The following is a 21,247-nucleotide window of genomic DNA, read 5'->3' as shown; positions in this document are numbered from 1 at the left end:
ATGCCTAGTTGTACAAGTTTAGCAATGGTCAAGATTGTGTGACATGGTTTTACAGAGAACCCTACTTTGAATACACTCACAGCCCATTATTGCATGGATCGTATCAGGCAGCTCAATTACATGTGATTTGTAATCACCTCCTGTGAGATAAGCATGAGCAGCTGTATTAAATAGATGTTATAAAGATTCCAGATGAGGCAAGTATGCCTCTCGATTAATAGGAGTGGGCAGGTGTGCACGCCTTTTTTCCTTCTCCTGTTAACAGCTTCTGCAGCAGTGCATGGATAGTCTTCTCGCTCAGCTCAGGGTTACCTCACTTTCCCCCCCTGTGGAAGTTGCTAGGAGAAGTGGAGGCGAGTGGATGAAAAGTCATCCTGTTGAGCTAACATCTCCCCTTTTTCCTTTTACCTAAAACAAAAATAACACCTATGAATAGGCTCCTGTGTGATATTTCAGGACAGGCAGACAGCGCTGAATCAGTTACCCATACTGCCTCTTCAATCATGTATCATTCCTTTAGAGCAGAACATAAAACATCTCCTCTTCCAGCAACTTTGTGATATACAGTACACAGTTACTCTACTGAGCAGCAGTAATACTGGAATGGTGGACTGGCATCAAACTCAGCATTCACTGATGAACATTTCCTCCCTACCTCTTCCTTCTCCTTATCCCCTCCCTCTCTCTCTCCTTCCTCCCTTCCTCCCTTCCTCCCTCCCTCCCTCCCTTCCTTCCTTCCTTCCTTCCTTCCTTCCTTCCTTCCTTCCTTCCTTCCTTCCTTCCTTCTTTCCTTCCTTCCTTCCGCCCTTCTCTTTAATTGGAGAAACCATACTGATAGCTTCATTTCTTTCTGTTCTTTTGGTTCACTGGGCATCTTCAATTTAGTGGGTTTCAAATGAATTCATTAATTATTTAGTTGTATTGTAAAGGTGATGTACACAGGGGTACATAAGTCAGTGAATGAGTACATTTCTATTTGAACAGTGTCACCTCTTCCCTCATTTTCTCCCAGTTTTTCCCCCTTCCAGGCTTCCCTCCCACACAAGTTTTCAAGTTCATTTTCACCCTAGTGTAGTGATCATCACTGCTGAATTAGTTCAATTAGTTTACCCTTTTCCTAACCACTTCCGTGCTTCCACTTCCCCTCCCTAAATTGGATAAACATATACCAAACAAAAAGTACAGAAATCAAAAATAGTTTTTAAAAAGGGTGGAAAAAACACAAAAAGAAAAAGTAAAAAGAAACTCTTCTTTCTATTTCTTGGAGTTCATTTCGATAAGTATCATTTTATATAATCACATAGCCATTGAGCCTTTGTGATCCTCTCCTAAGAATGTCCTCCTTTGGTCTCACTGTGTGAATGTTTAGAATCCTGATTAATTTATCAGGTCCAAGTGTAACTTTTTATCTTTTACTATCCCTTGTATTTACATGTAGATTTATAGGCACATCCTAATTAGTACAAATGAGGGAAACATGCAACCTTTGTTTCTTTCACTTAATATAATTTTTCCAAGTCTTTCTATTTCCTTAAGAGAAATATCCTAATGGGGTTTTTAAACATTAAACCTTAATGTTGTTCTCGGAGGATATCATTATTTGTGACTTCTGAAAACTGAGGGCTTTGTTGTATTTTAAACTGGATAAACAGAAATCTAAGGATAGGTTGAGATTTATATCTTGAATTTCTTTCTGTTTTTTAGGCTCCAAAACTAAGGAGGGAGTGGTTCATGGAGTGACAACAGGTAAGTTCCAGGAACCTCCCATTCAGGGGCATTTTACAGAATAGTGAGGAGGAGGCATGCCTGCAATGGATCATTCAGGATGTAATTATAAGCGGGCACTGCACCTTTAGAGAAATATGGTCTCGTGTAAAGTTTACTATTTATGAGGTAGATAAATATATAGATAGCAAATAACAATATATTTAATTCCATGAATGATGACTGAATGGATCAATGATTCTTTAATTGCAATATTTGGGTTTTGAGTATTTGGGCAAAATTAAGAGACTGCTATATAAATGGAATGCAAAGATTGCGTATTTTGTTGTTGGTTGTGAGGCTTGAACTCAGGGCCTGGGTGCTGTCTTGAGCTTTTCTGCTCAAAGCTAGCATTTTACCACTTGTACCACAGCTCTACTTCCGTAGAACGCTATTTTTCAAAGAATTGAAGTAAAACTTTATGTAGAATTTAATAAAATACTCTGACCATGAACTAAACTACTTATAATATTTCCTTTATGATGTAGGGAACATCTTAGAAAGTCCCCTTAAGATAGTCATAAATTATTTACTGTGTTCATTTCTACTTTGCCGAATTTTACCAAGTACTTTAATAGTTCTATAAAAATTACAGTAAGTAAATGATAAAAATAATAAAAATGACACCTATGATGATAAGAAGGAAGATATTGGTAACAGAGATGAAAATAGTAAAAACAAAAGAGATGAAGAGTTTAATAAAGTAGCTCACAGACTGTCAACAACTGACAGGTGTGGTACAATAAGAGACAGAAACCACAAATATACTTCACAGCTGATAGTGATTGCTCTTGCCTGTAATTCTTAGCCACTTGGGAGGCTGAGATGTAGAGGATTGTGGTTGGAGGCTAGCCTGGGTAAAATGCCTACTAAATTGATGTACCTACCCTTCTAGCTACAGAAAAAAGGCTGAGGGCAGTAATTTGCCATCCAGCTATACAAGGAGCTTTAAGGTCCAGGGCAACCTGTGCAAAATGTTAAATCTCTATTAGAAAAATAACCAAAAGTAAATGAATTAAAAAGAAATGCAATTCATATGATCAGAAAGCACTAACTATGACAGTGTCTTGTGAAAAATGACCTGTTCCTGTTGCTAAATTATAAAATAGAACTGGTTAATGCTAGTTTGGGTATTCAGAATTTACAGATATGGGGGCATTTGAATTCTGGACATTTTTTGGATTAGGGTAATTTAGCCGGTAAGTAGTATGTGTGATAACACTTAGGAAGCATGATGGAAATGAGCTTCTGAATGAGATCAAAGATTTGACATTGAAATAGAAATAAATTTTATCCTGAGACAGATTCACTTATCCCTGCACCCGTGAGCATTGCTTTCTGTACACTTACCTTCATTAAACCTAACCCCAGTGGCCCATGGCTCTATGTATGTGGAAATTAAACTTGAATCACCTCTTAATATCTCCATAATTATAACAGAATATCTTAGCAAGGTCCAAATTCTGACTGAATTGTGCTCCTTGGTAGTTTTATTTCACTAATCCTTTCCATTGCCTATGGTGAGTGTGGTGGATATGAATATAGATGTACAGAGATTGACAAAGCATGCATGTGGAAGTCTTTAAATTCATTTTCTTTTTACCCATCCTTCTATCTGTGGTCACTCTTGACTTGTTCCAGTGGCTGAGAAGACCAAAGAGCAGGTGACAAATGTAGGAGGGGCCGTGGTGACAGGTGTGACCACAGTAGCCCAGAAAACAGTGGAGGGAGCTGGGAACATTGCAGCTGCCACTGGCTTTGTGAAAAAGGACCAGCTGGGCAAGGTAGGCCTGTGTCCATTCTATATTTATCAACTCTTGAGATCATGGCTTGTTTCGTGTGAGTCAAGATGAGCAAATGAGGTGTTTACTGTGGGAGAAATCTGCCTGATCCTACCTCAGATTTTTTAAACAAGTACTGCTTTTATTGGGGTCTTCTTTTCATTTTTTTAAAAATATGTTATTCACCCAGTTAAATGTTATACAAGTGGTACAATCATCCTGATTGTTGCCAGTTCTGGAAGAAAGTGAAGGAAATGAACAATGAACTAAAGGCCAAAAGGAGCAGTGACATTTCAGAAAGAATGGGTGCTTTCATGTTAACTAAGGATGATGGAATTGCTCTTGGTCAGAGGAAACTGGTGTCTTTGTGCTTAGTCTCTGAAGATCCAAGATGAAGATCTTTTGCTTGATTTCTGTTGTGATGACATCCTCTCTGAATACGAGGCATGTTTGTGCATTACCTAACAACTCATGGCTGAGTATGTTCGTGAGAATGGAGAATTAGCATACATACCAAGCAGAGACCATAGTTTGGGAGTGATGCCTAAATTTTCAGAATTTTAGCTTTGCACTTCTTGATAAACATGGAGCGCTAGTGAATTTATGCTAAAGGTTTTGATTTTTACATCAGAAATGGAAATGAGAGACAAATGATGCCAATTGATAACAACAGTAGAATGTTGTTGTTGTTGTTGTTGTTTTGCTTTTTCCATGTCATAGTGGCTTCCTTGTGTCCCTAGAACAAATGGCGCATATCCTTGCTTTCTCTGTCTCCTACCTGGAATGATCTATCCTAACAGCATTTGCTGGCCCATTCCTCATCTCCTTTGGTCTTTGTTTACTGATGTGTTCTTCGTGAGAGCTGCCCTGACCTGCTTAAAAGTTGGAACTATTCTCCTCACCTAATTTCAGTCTTGTTAGTTAGTCTTCCTCTTCTTTATCTGGGTCAAATATTTATCACCTTTAAAAATAATAATTTATGAGCCAGATGTTAGTGACTCACACCTGTAATCTTAGCTACTCAGGAGGCTGAGATCTGAAGATCATCGCTCAAAGCAATCCATGTGAATCTTACTTCCAATTAACTACCAGAAAACCAGTTGGGGCTCAATGTGGCAGAGCTCTAACTTTGAGCAAATGGTGCACAGGCCCTGAGTTCAAGCTCCACAACCAACAATTACTACTAGTACTACTACTGCTACTAATACTATTAATAATTTACTTATCCTTAAATTAAAATTTTTTTTGTTTTTCCCTCTTCTATAATGTAAGCACTATACCTCCTTTGTTCATTGATTCGTCAGAGTGTCTAGGAGAATTTTCAGCACATGTTAGACAATTAATGGATATTTATTAAATTACGGAAGGGGAAAAGAAATGTCAATTTCTGTGTCTCTTATATAATCATATGCATGTATATTCATATACAATGAGCTTTGACTATTCAGTCATCTAAAAGTCATCAAAAATGGCTTTTAGATGGATTTCCTAGAAACAGAGAAAGAGCTATAACTGCAGGCAGAATGTTCTGGATTTTCTCTCCTTGTATCATCCTAAGTAGGACTACCTTGCTGGCTCATGAAAACACTGATGTTTGCAATTATCCAGGTTTTACAGGAATCGTTTCATTGTCTTAGGGCAGCTGAGGGAAAATCTAGCCTGATTTTCTCAAGTGTTTCCTCAGCTCATGCTTGCATGCATGGCTGATGGGGCAGCAATCATCCTTTGTGCAAAATCATCTTTGCAGAGGACATTATTTATGTTAAGAATCATACTAATTGCTGCTTCCCATGGAAATTATATTATAGCTTTATCACATTTAAACAGATAGGATAGGAGGGATCTCAGATTCACGTATAGGCCACTATAAGAATGTCCCAGGTTATTTTGCCAGTCTTAACAGAAACAATAGAACCTTCTCCTAGGAAGATGCACATTCATATATACACATCAAAGGGCTAATGGTATGTCTGTATGATTCAGAGCAATCTCCTGATCCTATAGATGAGAAACCCATAGGCTTTAGAGAGGGAATAGATGGCCAAGTTTGCACAGACACTTGGAGTTTACTGGTTGCCCGTACAGTTCTTCCATTCCCTGTATCACTCCCCCAACCAAGTCCTCAGTATTGACCTTCCTTTGGGTCTTTCTAAGGCAAATTCTAGATTGAACTACAATACTTCACTGTTTTACAATGTAAAGAGACCTGGGATGTGTGGTGCAAACTTAAACTTGGTTTTCACTCTTCATGAAACTCTTCTACCTGTTAATATTTCAACACTGAACTCCAATTATGAGACAAAAAAATCAATCATTAAAAGATAGTTCTCCTTTGAGTAGTAAAGTTTCTTACAAGTCCGAATACAAACCCAAAGCCATGAGGCCCAGAAATTGCTTCATAATATGGAACAACATCCAATATACTGGGAGGGAAAATGTTTGGTCTTCATATCCTGCCGGATCATTGTCGGTGTGACCATTTGCAGATCTCATAAGTCCTTTTCTTATATAATGAAGGAACTCTACTAGAAAATTGTTAAAACCCAACTTAGCAATAAAGTTCCAAATTTCTATCATAAGGAATACTCTAATAAGTACATATAGCTACAGTCACAGGTATAGGGTTCTAAAAATTTAAAGAGTATAGTAAAATTACTGAATTTACTCATCATGAAGTTAGAAATAATTTCATCTTCTGAACTGATCGAAATGATCCTAATGACTGGAAATAAGAATTTTCTCCCTTTCTTTTTCTCTACCGTTAATGACCTCATGGAGAAACTCCTTTGTCATTCAAAAAATGATTGCTCATAGTATGATAGAAACGTGCAGAATGAGGGATTTCAAAAGTAGGGCTCTAAGTACACATGGATTTGAGGCTGTGCCATCCTGTTGGTGGTTGGTGTCTCTGTTTAGAGTCAGGAATACTGCGAGAAGACAAGATGGCTTTGGTTTAAACCCTTTCTACTTTTGAGGGTTTGGGTGGCTTACCCTTGGCTGATGAGACTTCCGTTCTTCCTCTTTCTCTCCTCCCTCATTTCTTCTCTCCCCTCCCTTTTGCATTTTCTTTTTTTAGTTTTCATAGAAACCCAAATCTCTAATACTGCATTTTCATTTTTACTTTGTCATTTGGTAAATTTATCTATTGGGTATATGCTGGCTTAGGTGTAGTCTATCTACTTTTCATCATTAATAGAAAGACATGAGCTCAGATACTAATCTAGTTTATTAGTTTTTTTAAAAATTTCATGTGACATCAAATATGTGGAGGAGATGGGGGCAAACAAGTCGTTTAAGGATTCAGGTGGACCTGTTGCAACAATGAGAAGTACAAAATGTCATGACAAAACCAGCTTTACAATGTCGGTGGGGGGGGGAGGGGGGTATAATTGGGTGGGGGGAGGGGGGAGGCTGGGAAGGGAGGTGAAGGGTAAACAAAGGAGGAGGCTGCAATGCTTGGTAAGAAATGTATGCATTATCCTGCCCATGTAATTGTAGCCCCTCTGTACAGTATGTTCTCAAATAAAATAAAATAATATTAAAAAAATTTCATGTGACTAACAGTATTTTAATCTATCCATTTGCTATGTGCCAAAAATGTACTGGCAACATTTTAAAATTAAAGCAGTGTTATTATATAGATAACTGAGAAAGAGAAGGAGAGCTGGTTACCAGAGACAGTCTTATTCTGAGGGATGTTTAAAGCTAATCACTAGGACATTTGCTTTAACTCAACCCTTCCAACCAGGTTTTTCCTGTGACTAATGCTTAAATAACTACTCTGGGGAATATATAAACATCTCTTTCATGTTATTTGGAGGGCTCTAAAGGAATTGGATCCTGACATTTCAAAATAGTTATAATTTTCTGATTTTTTTAAAGTGTGAAGGACCTGAATAAACTGAAGTTATTGCCTGACATGCAGTATACCAGTCAGTTTCATTATTATATCTCTTTTAAGACCTTGAACTACCAACATCTGATGAACAGTTGTCACGCAGACAGTAAGCTTGAACCATTTGTAGCCTACCACAATTAAAACATCCAAGTTCAGTGGGGTTTTTTTCTTCAGAACCAGAATGAAGTTATTAAGCAATTTATTTATATTTAAATATTAGACCCCCTGGACAAAAACAATTTTTAAAACTCTTGTCAAATGGATTAAATCATGTATACTCTATAATCTTGCTTCATTCATCAGAGAGAAGATAAGCTCAAGGTGCTAGGTGAAGAAAGCAAAGGCAGAATGAAAAAATAACAAATGTCAGGGTTGACATTATGATCTATAACAGTTATAACATCCTTCTACTTATTTCCTTTATATTATCAGGTTTGTCATGTGTAACCTCATGTAATTACTTTTAAACACTTGAGTATCAAAGACACCGATTAAATGATTAATAATCAGATGGTGTATGTGGCCATTAGCGACGCTTTTCGTACTCCTGTTACAAATAAGCCACAAGTCAAAGACAGCTTTTCATAGTTCCTTGAAGAAACACACACAGATTGTGGGTGGAATCGTAATATCATTTAGATGAAGATAGGAGTAACAAATGTCAGAATTAATGAGATGTTTTCATTTTGGTACGTTTTCTACTTACATGCTTAATAAGAACTAATATAAAGCATTTTCTCAAATAAATAGAAGTTTGGTTGTTATCTTTGTGCTGGATTCCCAAGATAAGAAACATGACTATTCAGTATACTTAAATCTAACATAAAAGCTTGTGATAAACTACCTTGTATTTGTGGTGAGAGCAGTGTATATTAACAACATTTTCATCTTAGCTTCAGCAGAAGGTGGTAATTAAAGAGACTAAAAAACATAACTGACCTAATTGACTTGTTTCAAAAGATATATAGTCAGTATTGTTTTACAGTGTGGCGTGTTCAAGTCAGTACGTTCTGTACATAAATGGTCTTCCTTCAGAAACACATGTATCATGGCCCCTCGTGGTAGCTGACAGTATTTCACATGTTTGATATGGATGAACAAAGAGTCTCAATGACTCTTCATGCAGTAAGCTTTTAAATAAAGTATAATTAGATGATAAGGAAAACAAACTCACTGTTATGCCTCAATATTGCTGAACCCAATAAATTTAGACACTACTTAAGAGGAGTTCAGCTGTCCTGAAGTGAAGTACAAGAATAAATACAGAATGGAGATTCTACCTTCAAGAAGTATACAGCTAGGCAAGAGTACCAACATTCTTACCCTGGAATGAAGGTCTCTGGGAACTACATGCATTTGCAACAAATATGTACCAGTCACAAGGCAAATTCAAAAAGAATGGGTTAGAAAACAGACAGACTTATTCTTTCAATAAATATCATACTCAAATAGCATAGTTTTAAGTTGTAAGTTACATCATACATATGAATATGATAGCTATAACATTTTAGCAATTAGACATAAGGACATAAAATTTAATACTCTTATCTACTAGGATCAGTATCTTATAATCTATAATCTATACATTGCCATGTGTATGCATATAGATGATTATGAGCAAGTATATGTGTATGCATGTGTATGCATCTGTAGCTCTACTGCAATTTCAGTCTTTAGCTAATGGTGATGATGGTCCTGTTTACTAGAGAATGTGTAAGTTGTAATGAGGTATGGGTTAGAAACATCTTTAAGGCACACCAGTGCACAAGCCTGTTATAATTGTGCAATTGGCTTATTTCTTCATAGTACTTCACATAGAATATAATTCTACTGAATTCCACGTGAGATCACTGTGATGTGCTAATAACTGATTAATGTTCCTTCCCACTAATGGAAGAGACAATTCCTCTGCAAAAATGATGCAGTATTTTTGATACTCTTATTATTAAGATGATTTCAAACTTTGGAAAATTTAAATTTTTAAAAAATTATTATTACATCAGTTGCATTCTCTTGGTAAACATATACTTAATGAATGATTCCTACAATTTAAGCAAATTTATATACATTTATCTTTTTCTCTTTTATTCTCTGATAAGAATTATTAAAGTCTACTTTTTGACAAATTACCTGTATACAATATTTTGATCTATAGTTACATTGTACGTGATCATTCTAGATTTACTCAATTAACGTAGGTAAATTTTTTTCTGTCTCTTTTCCATTTATAGAATAAAATGATAAACCTGCATATAGCATTAATATGTTTAGGAACCAGGCATAAATTGAATAAGATGTGTTTATATATTTTGACAAACAATAGTTTTATGTCAATGATAATTCACATGTTTGTCACAGACAGAAACAATTGATCCTTTGCCCTTTCAAGCGTAGGCATTTGATGTTCTAATCTCAAGGAGACATTGATTGTATTATTTGCTTTATTGAAGGAAAATGTCAACACAGGTCTTATTCTTTTCAAAATGTTCAAAACATATAGAAGTCTAGGAGATGGTACAGTTGCTTGGTATTCCTATATACCGGCATAAGATAAATCAGATAACTTTGGTTTTGCAGATTGGAACCAGAGTTGGACAGTACATCTCTGTCAGCCTAATTGCTCCTCTACAAGAAAAGAAAATGAAGAACTTGTTAATTCAAATGTTAGATAATGCTTTCCTAAGAAATTTTGCTCAAAACTTCTAATCATATTTGAATTTTAAGTTGTAAGTTATATGTCCCTCTCTCCCAAGTGACTCTGGAATTGATAAACATATTTATATATAAAAAACACAAAAATAGCATTTAATTCTTGTTACAGCTGTAAGATAGATAGATAGATAGATAGATAGATAGATAGATAGATAGATAGATAGATAGATAGATAGATTACAGAACAGGACCAGAAATACTTGAATTAATAATGATTAAGTAATTGAAAAATGGGAAGAAGTAATATGTTATTTTATCTTTCTGATAAGAGATGGGAATACTTTTACTTTTCTGAATATATTTTTCACATTAACTCAGTGTGATACATCTGTTTGGAACATGGATCGCATGAATGAGTTCACTTGTCATTTTATGGAATAGGAGGAATAATGGAATAGGAGGAAATACAAAACATCTTAACTATTGATACTTACAAGGCAATGATGTGATATAAATCTGTAAATCCATAAAGCCAAATTATCCTCTACTCACCTGCATGCACACTTTAAATTCTAAGATTTCACTCAGTTAATAAATATTTTCCCTTTTTATACACAGTATACAATTTCAGGCCACACAGAATTTCTGAGAATGTGCACACCGCGTAGGCTGGGTGCTCAGTTGGGTTGTGTAGTATTTGCTACTTCTGGGCGTATGCTTCCCGCTTCTGACACTGAATTTGGGCTGGATATGATTGTCACGCAAAAGCACAGACGTTATTTTAAAAGACTTCCTCTTAATTTCTAAGATGATTACATATGCAAACACCTTTAAGTCCATCTCCACTAAATACCAATATAGTTGCTTACAGTAGCAATCCTTCCTTCACATTGTGTTCCCGCAAACAGAAACCAGGCTTTGTGGGCTTGAAACAAAGGCAAAGGGTTTGAAACAAGAACTCTAACTGAAGCTGCCTTGTGTGAACTGCTTGACCTGCCACAATGCCAGCTGACCTTCCTCATAGCAGAGTCCGGGTGTGGTTAAGTCTTGTTTGTAAGGAAAGCACTGGTTGGTTGTGAAGGGCGAGGAGAGGGGATGGGGGGGTGTTAAGTCAGGAACTGTGAAGTTTGTCTCATCTCTCACTTTGCTCAATGACATCATTTCACCTTTCTGAGCTTGAGGTTATTTTTCATCTATAAAATGAAATGTTGAATTAAACGAGTTCAAAATGTTTTGAATCTGGGCTTAATGGCTTGAATTTTAGGTCTGCTTATTCAATTATGCACTGCTAGACCTGTGGCAACTCATTTAACCTTTCGAAGCCAAAGCTGTTCATCTGTAGCAGACTGGCCAGCTGCACAGAGTTGGAGAGTGAATGCAATGAGATAATACAAGCAAAAGAGAAACAACAAACTGTACTGTGTATTGAAAAACATAAAATGCATTGCACTTAATAGCATTTTACTGTAGAGAGCTTGCTTTGTCTCTAATAAGTATGTTACTACATACATGATTAGAAAAGGAGTTTTCTATGCTTGTTAGTCATGAGGCTTGAACTTGGGGCCTGGGCACTGTCCCTGAGCCCTTTTGCTCAAGGCTAGCACTCTATCACTCTGAGTCACGTCACCACTTTGGTTTTCTGGTGGTTAATTGGAGATAAGAGTCTCATAGATTCTCCTGCCTGGGCTAGCTTTGAACTGCAGTCCTCAGATCTCAGCCTCCTGAGTAGCTAGGATTACTGGTGTGAGCCACCAGTACCTGGAGGTATTTTTTTATTATATTAAATTGTATAACATAAAGAGGAGTTGACTTCATTGAACATCTTCTTTACTTAGCTAAATAAAATGAGTCACACTGGTGTTCATTTCCTTCTATTTCCCCAGTCATGAGGTTTCATTAGATATTACACACATGGTATAATTAGAAAGGCTCTGGGCTCCAATTAAAAATTTCATTCTTTCAAACTGAAGAAAATTTGAGTCCTTAGTGGCTCGTGTTGGGGATGTAGTCTTTCCTAAGGCTTCGTTGATGGCAAAAACGTAAGGATAGATCTGTGTTTGGCAGAACACAGGCACGAAGCTCCAGGATTCAAAGAACACCTCCTCAGCTCTTTCTCTTTTCCTTTTCTTCTTCATAATGGCTGGATGTAGATTAAAGACACTCAGTATGACTATATCTTCATCTAGAATTCCTTGAGTCAAGAAGAGAGACCCTCCTCACATAAAATTTTTGTACCAGATTCGGATAGAGATCCCTGGTGCCTTTGACGGGGCAGGTTCAGGGAAATCACGGCTGTGATCAAGGGGTTTTCCTCACACCAGCACTAGGAATGCCATTAACCAAAGAGTTTCACCTGCAAAGTTCTCATGCCAGAACTTAAAAAATAAAAAATCAGAGACAGAATAGCACCAAGCAAAATTCAAATCCCCTCCCTCTAAATTTGCTTGATGGTGGAATGTTCTATCTGCCAGAGGGGAAGGGAGGCAGGAAAAGAGCAGGAATATCTTTGCTCTTGAAGAGGTCTGGCTGTCATTCTGCACTTTTAATTGCTCCTCCTGTCTTGGGGTGTCTCTTCCATGTGGCACATTGTATGATCTATAGGCCTGGCTGGACCCCTCCAAACTCAGAGGCTTAGGAGAGAAGCCCTGTCTTCCCCCTTTTGGTTAGAACTGGACTATGCTTCATCCTGAGGCCTGACCTGAGCCTTTGGAGAAATTTGGAATTTGTATCACACAAGGCCTCAACAGAGGCTCAAGCACCAAGGAGTGTGCAGGTGAGAGCAAGTACACTTCCATTCGACCACTTGGTTTGTCAGCTAGCTACATCTGGATGGCCTTCTGCTCATGCAGGACACTGGGAAAGAATGGAAGGTCTTACTCTTAAGGCCACACCCCACCAGTGAGAGAGAGAGAGAGAGAGAATGTGGGAGGGAAGGAGAGATGCAAGTTATCTCTATGCCCAGGCCGCAGAAAACCTCATGAACCAGAACTTGCCTCTGCAGGGAAAGAATTTAGAGAAAGAAAGTCAAATTCCAAAACTCCACTTATGCGATCCTTTAAATCTCTTTTCCCTGAAAACCTGTATTAACAGAAGAAAATTTCTGGCATATGCACAGTTATCACTGAGTTGCAGGGTTTTCTGTTTCAAGCTTCTTCTGTATTAATCCCTGAAGCTTCTACTTAGATGGGGGAGGGGAAAGGTACCTGAGAACTTCAGCTGCATTGTCACATTATTCAGCAACTCTGTGTTACAAATGTCCATCAATTGCCAACCATACAGTTGGAAAATAAGTGGATACAAAGCATTCTTGAGGACCCACTGGAAATCTACATTAAAAGCATTTAAATTAGCCAATCACCAGTGGCTCATGCCTGTAATCTTAGCTACTCAGGAGGCTGAGATCTGAGGATCGCAGTTCAAAGCCTGTCAGGTTCAAAGCCAGCTGGGTCAGGAAAGTCTGAGACTTTTATCTCTAATAACCTACTCAGAAAAAGCCAGAAGTGGCACTGTGGCTCAAGTGGTAGAGCGCTAGTCTAGAGCACAGAGAGGCTCAGGTACAGAGCCCAGACCCTGAATTCAAGCGCCAGGAATGGAAAAAAAAATTAAATGGATGATTTATTTTTCTTTTCCTATAATCATATATATTAACTGGACAAAATCATGGATTTTTGTTATGACCTCATACATACAAACATACATGCTCAATTTCATCTGCAAGAATTTCAGGCATCATAAATTAAAATGGAAGGATGCTTATCTCTGCATTTTTTTTGCAGTAAAAATCAAATTAAAAGTCCATAAGTTTGACTAGAGTGACATCATCTAATGCAATTAGGGTTCATCCATGTCCATATGCTGGGGAGCCAAACACCTTCCACTGAACAATAAAGTGTTTGGTGCCAAGAAGAATTAGTTTAATGGCAGGGAGCTCTTGTTGCATGAAATGAAAGTAATGTTGAGCAGAGCAAAATGAACATTAAAAAAGAGTCTGTTGACATATGTATGTATAAAACCAGCAGTAAATGCACTACACACAAGACTCTTTTTTTTGTCAGGGAAGCAATCGTTGCACTTCAGGTTGGATAATTCTCTGCTACAGGAAACTGTCTCATGCACTATAGAATGAGTACACGCCTCTGGGCCTCAATTGTTAAATGCTTGGTGTTCTCCAGGCTTTGCAACAATTACACCGAGGTCTCCCACAAGGCCCTTGAAGAGCTCTGCCACTGACTGACTATTTCTGCATCAGGAATCACAGTCATTTTATAATTTCCCTTTCCTTATTTATATTTTCTACAATGTCCTTTAATACATATATGTAAGGTTCATAACCAAAGCATTGTGTATAACAGTTGTAATATTCCACATTATTTAAAATTTTATGTAACCAAATGTTCCATTCCTTTTGCCATGACTATAAATTAAAAGATGATTTTTTTCTTTTTTTTGGGGGGGGTCCCCAGCTTCAACTTACATTCCTTTAGCTGATTCATAAATATGTCATTTTTAGCTTTACAGGCACTTAAACTATAGTTATAGTTATACCATTGGCTATTTATCCATGAGTCCATCAATTTGGTGTTTACTGATGCACTCTGTGCATATAATACTATGCCATTCATTATCGTAATTATCGTGGTATGACATTGATTTCTTATGTTCTAAGCACTGGCATTGTGCCAGTCATCAGGAGTATATTTAGAAATTTGATCATTCATTAATATTAGGGATTTTGCCAGGGGTGGGAACTCCTGTAATCCCAACTCCTTAGGAGATGGAGCTTAGAAGGGTCTACTGTGTATCTATACATCTATACATTTCCTGCATCCAGTTCACTCACTAATGACCAAGGCTAATTCCATTCCCTTACCACTGTGAAGAGTATTGCAATACATGTGGCTGCTCCGGTATCACTCTAGTAAGCAGACTTTGATTCTTGGGCGTGTCTGCCAACAGTGGTATAACTGGAGCCTATGGAACTTCTATTTATAATCTTTGTAAAACCTCCATCATTGCCTGTCTAGCTGCTGGACAAATATACATGTCCATCATCCATATATGAGGGTTCATTTTCTATCCTCAGCCTTACCAACGTGTGTGTGTGTGTGTGTGTGTGTGTGTGTGTGTGTGTGTGTGTGTGTGTGTGTGTGTGTGTGTGTGTGTGTGTGTGTGTGTGTGTGTGTGTGTGTGTGTGTGTGTGTTTTCCTGATACTAGCCATTCTCGCAGGGCTGAGATGGAAGCCCAATGAAGTTTTCGTTTGCATTTCCCAGATAGCTAATAAGGTCAAACATCTCTTCCGATATTTACTGTCCATTTGAACTTGTTTTGAGAACTATCTGTTCAATTTATTACCCCATTTGTTGATTAAATCACTTGTTGTTTTTGGTGTTTAACTTTTTGGAAATCTAATAATAATCTTGATTATTGTCTAGATTCCATTACAGATTGCTGTCTAGATTCTATTCTAGGATATTATCTAATAATAATCTAGATTGTTACCTGGGTAATAATTATCTAGAATGAGTAGATAAGAGATCTAGATAATAATTCTAGACTGCCTATCTAGATAATGGTCCCCTGCCACATGAGTAGCTGGCAAAGACTTTCCTGTTCTATATTGGTCTCTCCACTCTATTGAATTGTCCAGAAGGTTTTTAAGTCAGCCCCATTTGTCAATTCTTGCTTTTATTCCTCTTAATATTTATCATAAAAACTTAGCCTTCTCCATACCATTACAACACATCTAGTTGTTTATCCATGGATAAATGAAATTCATGTAAATAATCTAGTTAACTTCCTAAAAATAAAGCAACCGTTTTGCAGATGAGCTGTATCTTAGAGATTCAGAAGCTGTTTAAGTTCACCGTATTCATTATTCTTCATGAAATATTATCTTAGAAAACCGCATAACTTTGAGTGATTGTTGGACAGATGGGCAGAACTACATGTATCCGGTACCGGGCAGTTGGTGAGCGTAAGATGCCAGAAAGAAGATTAGGAATATAAAGGCAGGCCATTTCCAATTGCTCTTGCAAAAGTAGGCTTCTGAGGTTTTTAACCCTCTTCAAAGTGTTTTCCTTCGAAAAACAATACCTTCCAAAAGAACTTTCCATGTCTTACATCCAGACATACTCAATGCTTTCTCACAGCAACTGGAATATATATAAATACAAAAATAAATGTAAAGGTGAACGTTTAGGCAGGTGGATAGATGAATTTCCCTGTCTTTTGTTTTTGATGTCAGGATGGCAGTTAGGAAATGTCAGTTCCTCTGCCAGGCAAGAAGATGAGGGGAAATGGAGAGGGCAGAGAAGAAAGAGGAAGGGAAGAAAAGAGGGCCAAGAGAGGTGGGGGAAGAGAGGGAGGGAGGGACAGAGAGAGAGAGAGAGAGAGAGAGAGAGAGAGAGAGAGAGAGAGAGAGAGAGAGAGAGAGAGAGAGAGAGAGAGAGAGAGAGAGAGAGGCTACACACAAGAATAATGTCATTTGTCACTGCCTGGACTCCTCAGCCATGTGGAACTCTGAGAGACACTGGCTGAAACCCAACGCTCTCTTATTTATTTCTTTGGAACATTTCAGCAATGAAAATTCCATTAAGAATCTTGTGATGCACGGTAGTCAACTCTGAAATTGATCAAGGTTCAAATGGAAGCCATTGTAACTTCTATTTCTGATAGCTTGTACTGATTTCTCTTCAACAAAAATACTGATTTTAAGAGGTTATCTTTTCGTGCTATAAATCTTCATATTCAAAAAAATTTTGGGGGCTGGGAAGGTGGCTCAGTGGTAGAGTGCTTGCCTTGCATGCATGAGGCCCTGGGTTCGATTCCTCAGCACCACATAAGCAGAAAAAGCCAGAAGTGGTGCTGTGGCTCAAATGATAGAGCACTAGCCTTGAGCTAAATAGCTGAGGAACAGCGCCCAGGCCCAGAGTTCAAGCCTCACGACCGGCAGAAAAGAAAAATAAATAAATAAAGATTTTATTCAAGGTCATTCACAGTGGCTCATGCCTGTAATCTGGACTATTTTTGAGGCAAAAATAGATGATCAAGGTTTAAGGCCTGCTAAACCAGGCCCCAAGAAGAGTTACTAAATGCAGAAATATGAGGTACGAGAGACACACAGAGACACAGAGACAGAGACAGAAGACACACAGACAGAGATACAGAGACAGACCCAGACACACAGAGAGAGGCACAGAGAGAGAAAAGGAAGCCAGGTGCCCAGGTATATGCCTGTAATCCCAGCTATTCTGGAGGTACAGGTAGGTAGATAGAGAGTTCAAGGGCAACTGGGAAACAAAAGGAAAACAGAAGGGGGGATGGAGGTGTGGTTGAAATGTTAGGGCACATGCATGCAATCTTAGGTTCAGTCTCTACTTTTGACAAAAAGGGAGAGAAGAGACGGTCTTGAAATTTTTAAAGTTTCAAAAGTTGATCCTGTATTGCTTTCTGGGACTTCTTCAGAGCCAGAGCGAGTAATATTTAGCAAGCCAAGTGTTTAGAGACATGCTTGTAAGATTTATAGAAGGATTTATTACTGAAGCACACACACACAGAGAATAATCACACTAAAGTCAGTCTGTTATTCAGAACGTAGGCCAGAATGTACTATAACAATGGGATGTAGGCACAAAGGATTTCATAGCTACAGACAATACTCTCTTGCTTTCTTGCTGTTTTCAGAGGTGCTGATTTGCATAGTCATACAGCCGTGCAGCATGGTAAACTTGACATTTTTGTAGGCATATGTGTTTGCATACGTCAACATATCTGACCTTTCTGCCTTGTTCATGTTTGACTCTTTTATTCATTTATAGTTTATTCCCAGAGCAGTTTCCACAGATGCTATTTCTCACAGTTTCAAGACTTGAGCCTTTAATCCACTGTATAGATTCCTGAATCACTTCTTAAGATTTCTCTTTTCCGCTTGCCCCCAGCATATATTTAAAGGATGTTTAACCTCTTTGCAATTCTAGCCAGATCTCTTGCCTAATGAACTCCTACCGTATTTCTTTTTGTGCGCTATAAATTTGTATTTGGATACCCACTAACATTACCCAACCTTGACTACCAGAGTTCCTTCCACATTAGTTTTCATGACTGCCACCTGTATTTTCCCTGTGAACCACAATAATGCTCTAGTTAATGGAAAGGACTTAAATCGTACAAGGTATAGTCTCTGATCAAAACAGAGTAAACTAGAAATCACTGAGATAAAAATATCTTGAGAATCCTTCAAATAATTTCAAGTTAACAATTTAACTCATAATCTGCTCTTTTACATATCTTCATTTTCATTGCATTTCACCTCAGGCTAATACCCATATGAAAGATATCGAAAAAAATCTTTACTTCTCTCTTAATTAAACAAAGTGCTTGATAAAAGTTATGCATAATACCTTACTCAAGAGATGTCCATATTATTGAAAAGATGTTGGAATTATATAAAAATCTAAACTATTATTGTATGAAATAGTCCTGTCCTTAATCACTTGTGAGATCTTTTGGCAGGCTGTTGTGAATATTCAATGAAGGGGATGTATTTTTAGCAAGAATGTTTAACCTCCTACATGCAGAAGTATCCATGAGACGATACTTCTGAATGCATGCTGTATGCTTCTTACAGACCTCTCTTCTTTCTTTTTAAAAATTTTTATTGTAAAGGTGATGTTCAAAGAGATTATAGTTATGTAAGTCAGGTAGTGAGTATATTTTCCCCATTTTTTCTCTCTCCTCCCTCCCCCCCAAGTTTTGTAGTTAAACCCCTTTTCTTCTGTAACTGTATTTCAGCTTTGCTTTGACAAATCATGTTAGCTTAACCATACATTATATAAGTAAGCTGCGTTTGGTTTGTAATAAAAGATAAAAACATGTTAGGCACACATATGTAAGACTGTTGTAATTTAACTTAAGCTACTAAGCAATTAAAAGGAACATGATGTTTTTCTGGGGTCCCTAGTTTGCCTGGAGCTTGAGGAGACACTTTAAACTGGAGTCAACATGAGAAGAAAGATTTGTATTTCCATGATGTCCACATGAGAAGGAAGATTAGTATTTCAGTCTTGGTGACGCTAATTTTCTGGGCCTCATTCTGCTATGTAGGTGCTGACACAGGTGCTGACCAGTGAAGAGTATTGTTGTAAGTTTAGACAGCTCTCCAGTTTCTCAGCCCTTTACTCTATATTTTTGAAACAACTTTTTGTTAAATTTACATGTTCGCAGTTCAAGGCGTCTAGGCATGGTGTTCCTATGGATTTTCAAGAATAATTACTGGCATGTTGTCTCAGGTAGCATTCTATTGAAAATGAATTTGTTTATTCTCTTCCCTTGCTCTTGTATTCTCCTCCTTTTTTCTGGTTCTCTTCTCTTTTGCTAGGGAGACATGAAGCAAGCAGTGTGTAGTGAGTGTTTGAGCAAACCTGGGGAGAGGAGGTACATGGGTACCAAGCAGAGGTCAAGGGCAGCGTGTCCAACAGCTCCACCTGGGGGTGGAGAGAGGGATGCAGAGATGGAGATGCAGGAGGAAGCCAGTGTGGTTTTCAGATTTGTCTGTCATACCAAACAAAACATGGAACCAACAATCAGCCTAGAATTACAGCAGTCCCTGGCATAAGTGGTTGTGTTGAAATCAGTATTGGAGTTGTTGTGGGGGGGACTTGTATCTGTGTAGAAGAGTTTCCTTGGTTTGAGGAGGTAGAGGCTGAGGCATATAGAATTGATGTATCATTATGCCAGAATAACACACACACACACACACACACACACACACACACACACACACACACACACACACACACACACACACACACACACACACACACACACACACACACACACACACACACACAAAGTAAAATGAATATATTATAATCAGGGATTCTGGGCAAAATGAATATAGGAAACTCTTTGTACTGTTACTGAAACTGTGGATTTTTCTGTGGGTTTCAATGCATCGTTAACTTTTTTTAAAAAAAAATGAAAAACAAATAAAAAGAACCCATCATTCCTCAAATATCTACTATTTGTTGAATATCACAGAATGAACTTTTATCAATATACTCAAACATAATCAAACATTTATTTCTCATTCATATAAACCCTTGGTATGTGTGGCTGGCAGAAGGGTGAGTTTTCTTTTTAGGTAAACTGAGGGACCCAACTCATTCCATCTTCCAGGGACATTCATTCACCCCAAGTTCAAAGCAATATTGGATGCGTTCCTCAATTATTGCAAATACCAGGAGAACGTCATATATTGCCACCTTCCCTGACAAAGAAGGGAGAACTGGACCGCTGGCCAACTCTGGTTGACCTGTGATTAAGCATCCTGTGTAGATTCCTGGGAGGAAACCATCTTCCATTCAGCAAAATATATTAGCCACCTTTCCTTGGGTTGAAGCAGAGGTGGGAAATGGGGATACAGAAATGGCAGAAAACATGGTCCTTTCTGTCTGTGAGCTCATCAAGGATGAATATGTGTAAAATAAACGAGTTTCAGTGGAATGGCTAACACTAGTCTTTAAAAAATGTGATTGAGCACAGAAGAAGAAGGTATCTTGATGGTGGAATGAACAACTGCAATGAAAAATAGATTTTTTTTTAGTTTCAGTTTTCTGGGTTTAGATATATTTACATGTGCAAACATTTACCAGTTAAGGACTGGTTTTACGATATCAGGAGAAGGAGGAAATGAGCAAATAAATAGTAAAGAGGGAGTGAATAGAATCAAAGAGCACATTATGTACTTGTGTGGAAAAGTCATGATGAAGCCCCCTATCATGTCCAATTGGCCAACAAAAATTTTTAAAAGGGGGCAATTAGATGAAAAAGAGAGTAGAACATGTGAAGAGTGCATTCGCCACATTTTTCACAAGCCATGGATCTTGTTGCTGGCTTTGCCTAGAATTGATCATTGAGATTAATCCAGCCAAGTATGCAGTTGTGGCCAAAATGTGGAGAAGCCCCGCTGTGCTCCTTATCTATTATATTCAAATCGTCCTAAGGTTTTTATTAGTGACTATGATTTGTAGGTCACAAAGTCTTTTGGCTAGACCATTGCCTTTATAACAAATCTATATGCTAGCTTCTCTTACTGAAGTATTTTTAGACATTGCCCTACTGGGAATTTTTTCAAGTGATTAATGTACAGCT

General features: G+C 37.8%; 1 protein-coding gene across 2 annotated transcripts in view; it reads left to right on the top strand.

Moving 5' to 3' along the window:
• Snca (synuclein alpha) overlaps positions 1-21,247 on the top strand; it is a 56,799-nt gene that overhangs the window by 7,169 nt on the left and 28,383 nt on the right. For both annotated transcript variants that reach the window (XM_070022279.1, XM_070022280.1), the window contains 2 exons: positions 1,705-1,746; positions 3,406-3,548. In XM_070022279.1, coding sequence (XP_069878380.1) covers positions 1,705-1,746; positions 3,406-3,548 — 185 coding nt within the window. The remainder of the gene's footprint in view (positions 1-1,704; positions 1,747-3,405; positions 3,549-21,247) is intronic.

Source organism: Dipodomys merriami, unplaced genomic scaffold (genome assembly GCF_024711535.1).
Source record: "Dipodomys merriami isolate MVZ:Mamm:240054 unplaced genomic scaffold, mDipMer1.0.p SCAF_15, whole genome shotgun sequence".
NCBI classification, from domain to species: domain Eukaryota; kingdom Metazoa; phylum Chordata; class Mammalia; order Rodentia; family Heteromyidae; genus Dipodomys; species Dipodomys merriami.
Note: the sequence above shows the minus strand (reverse complement) of the source record. Positions and strands in the feature narration are given on the sequence as shown.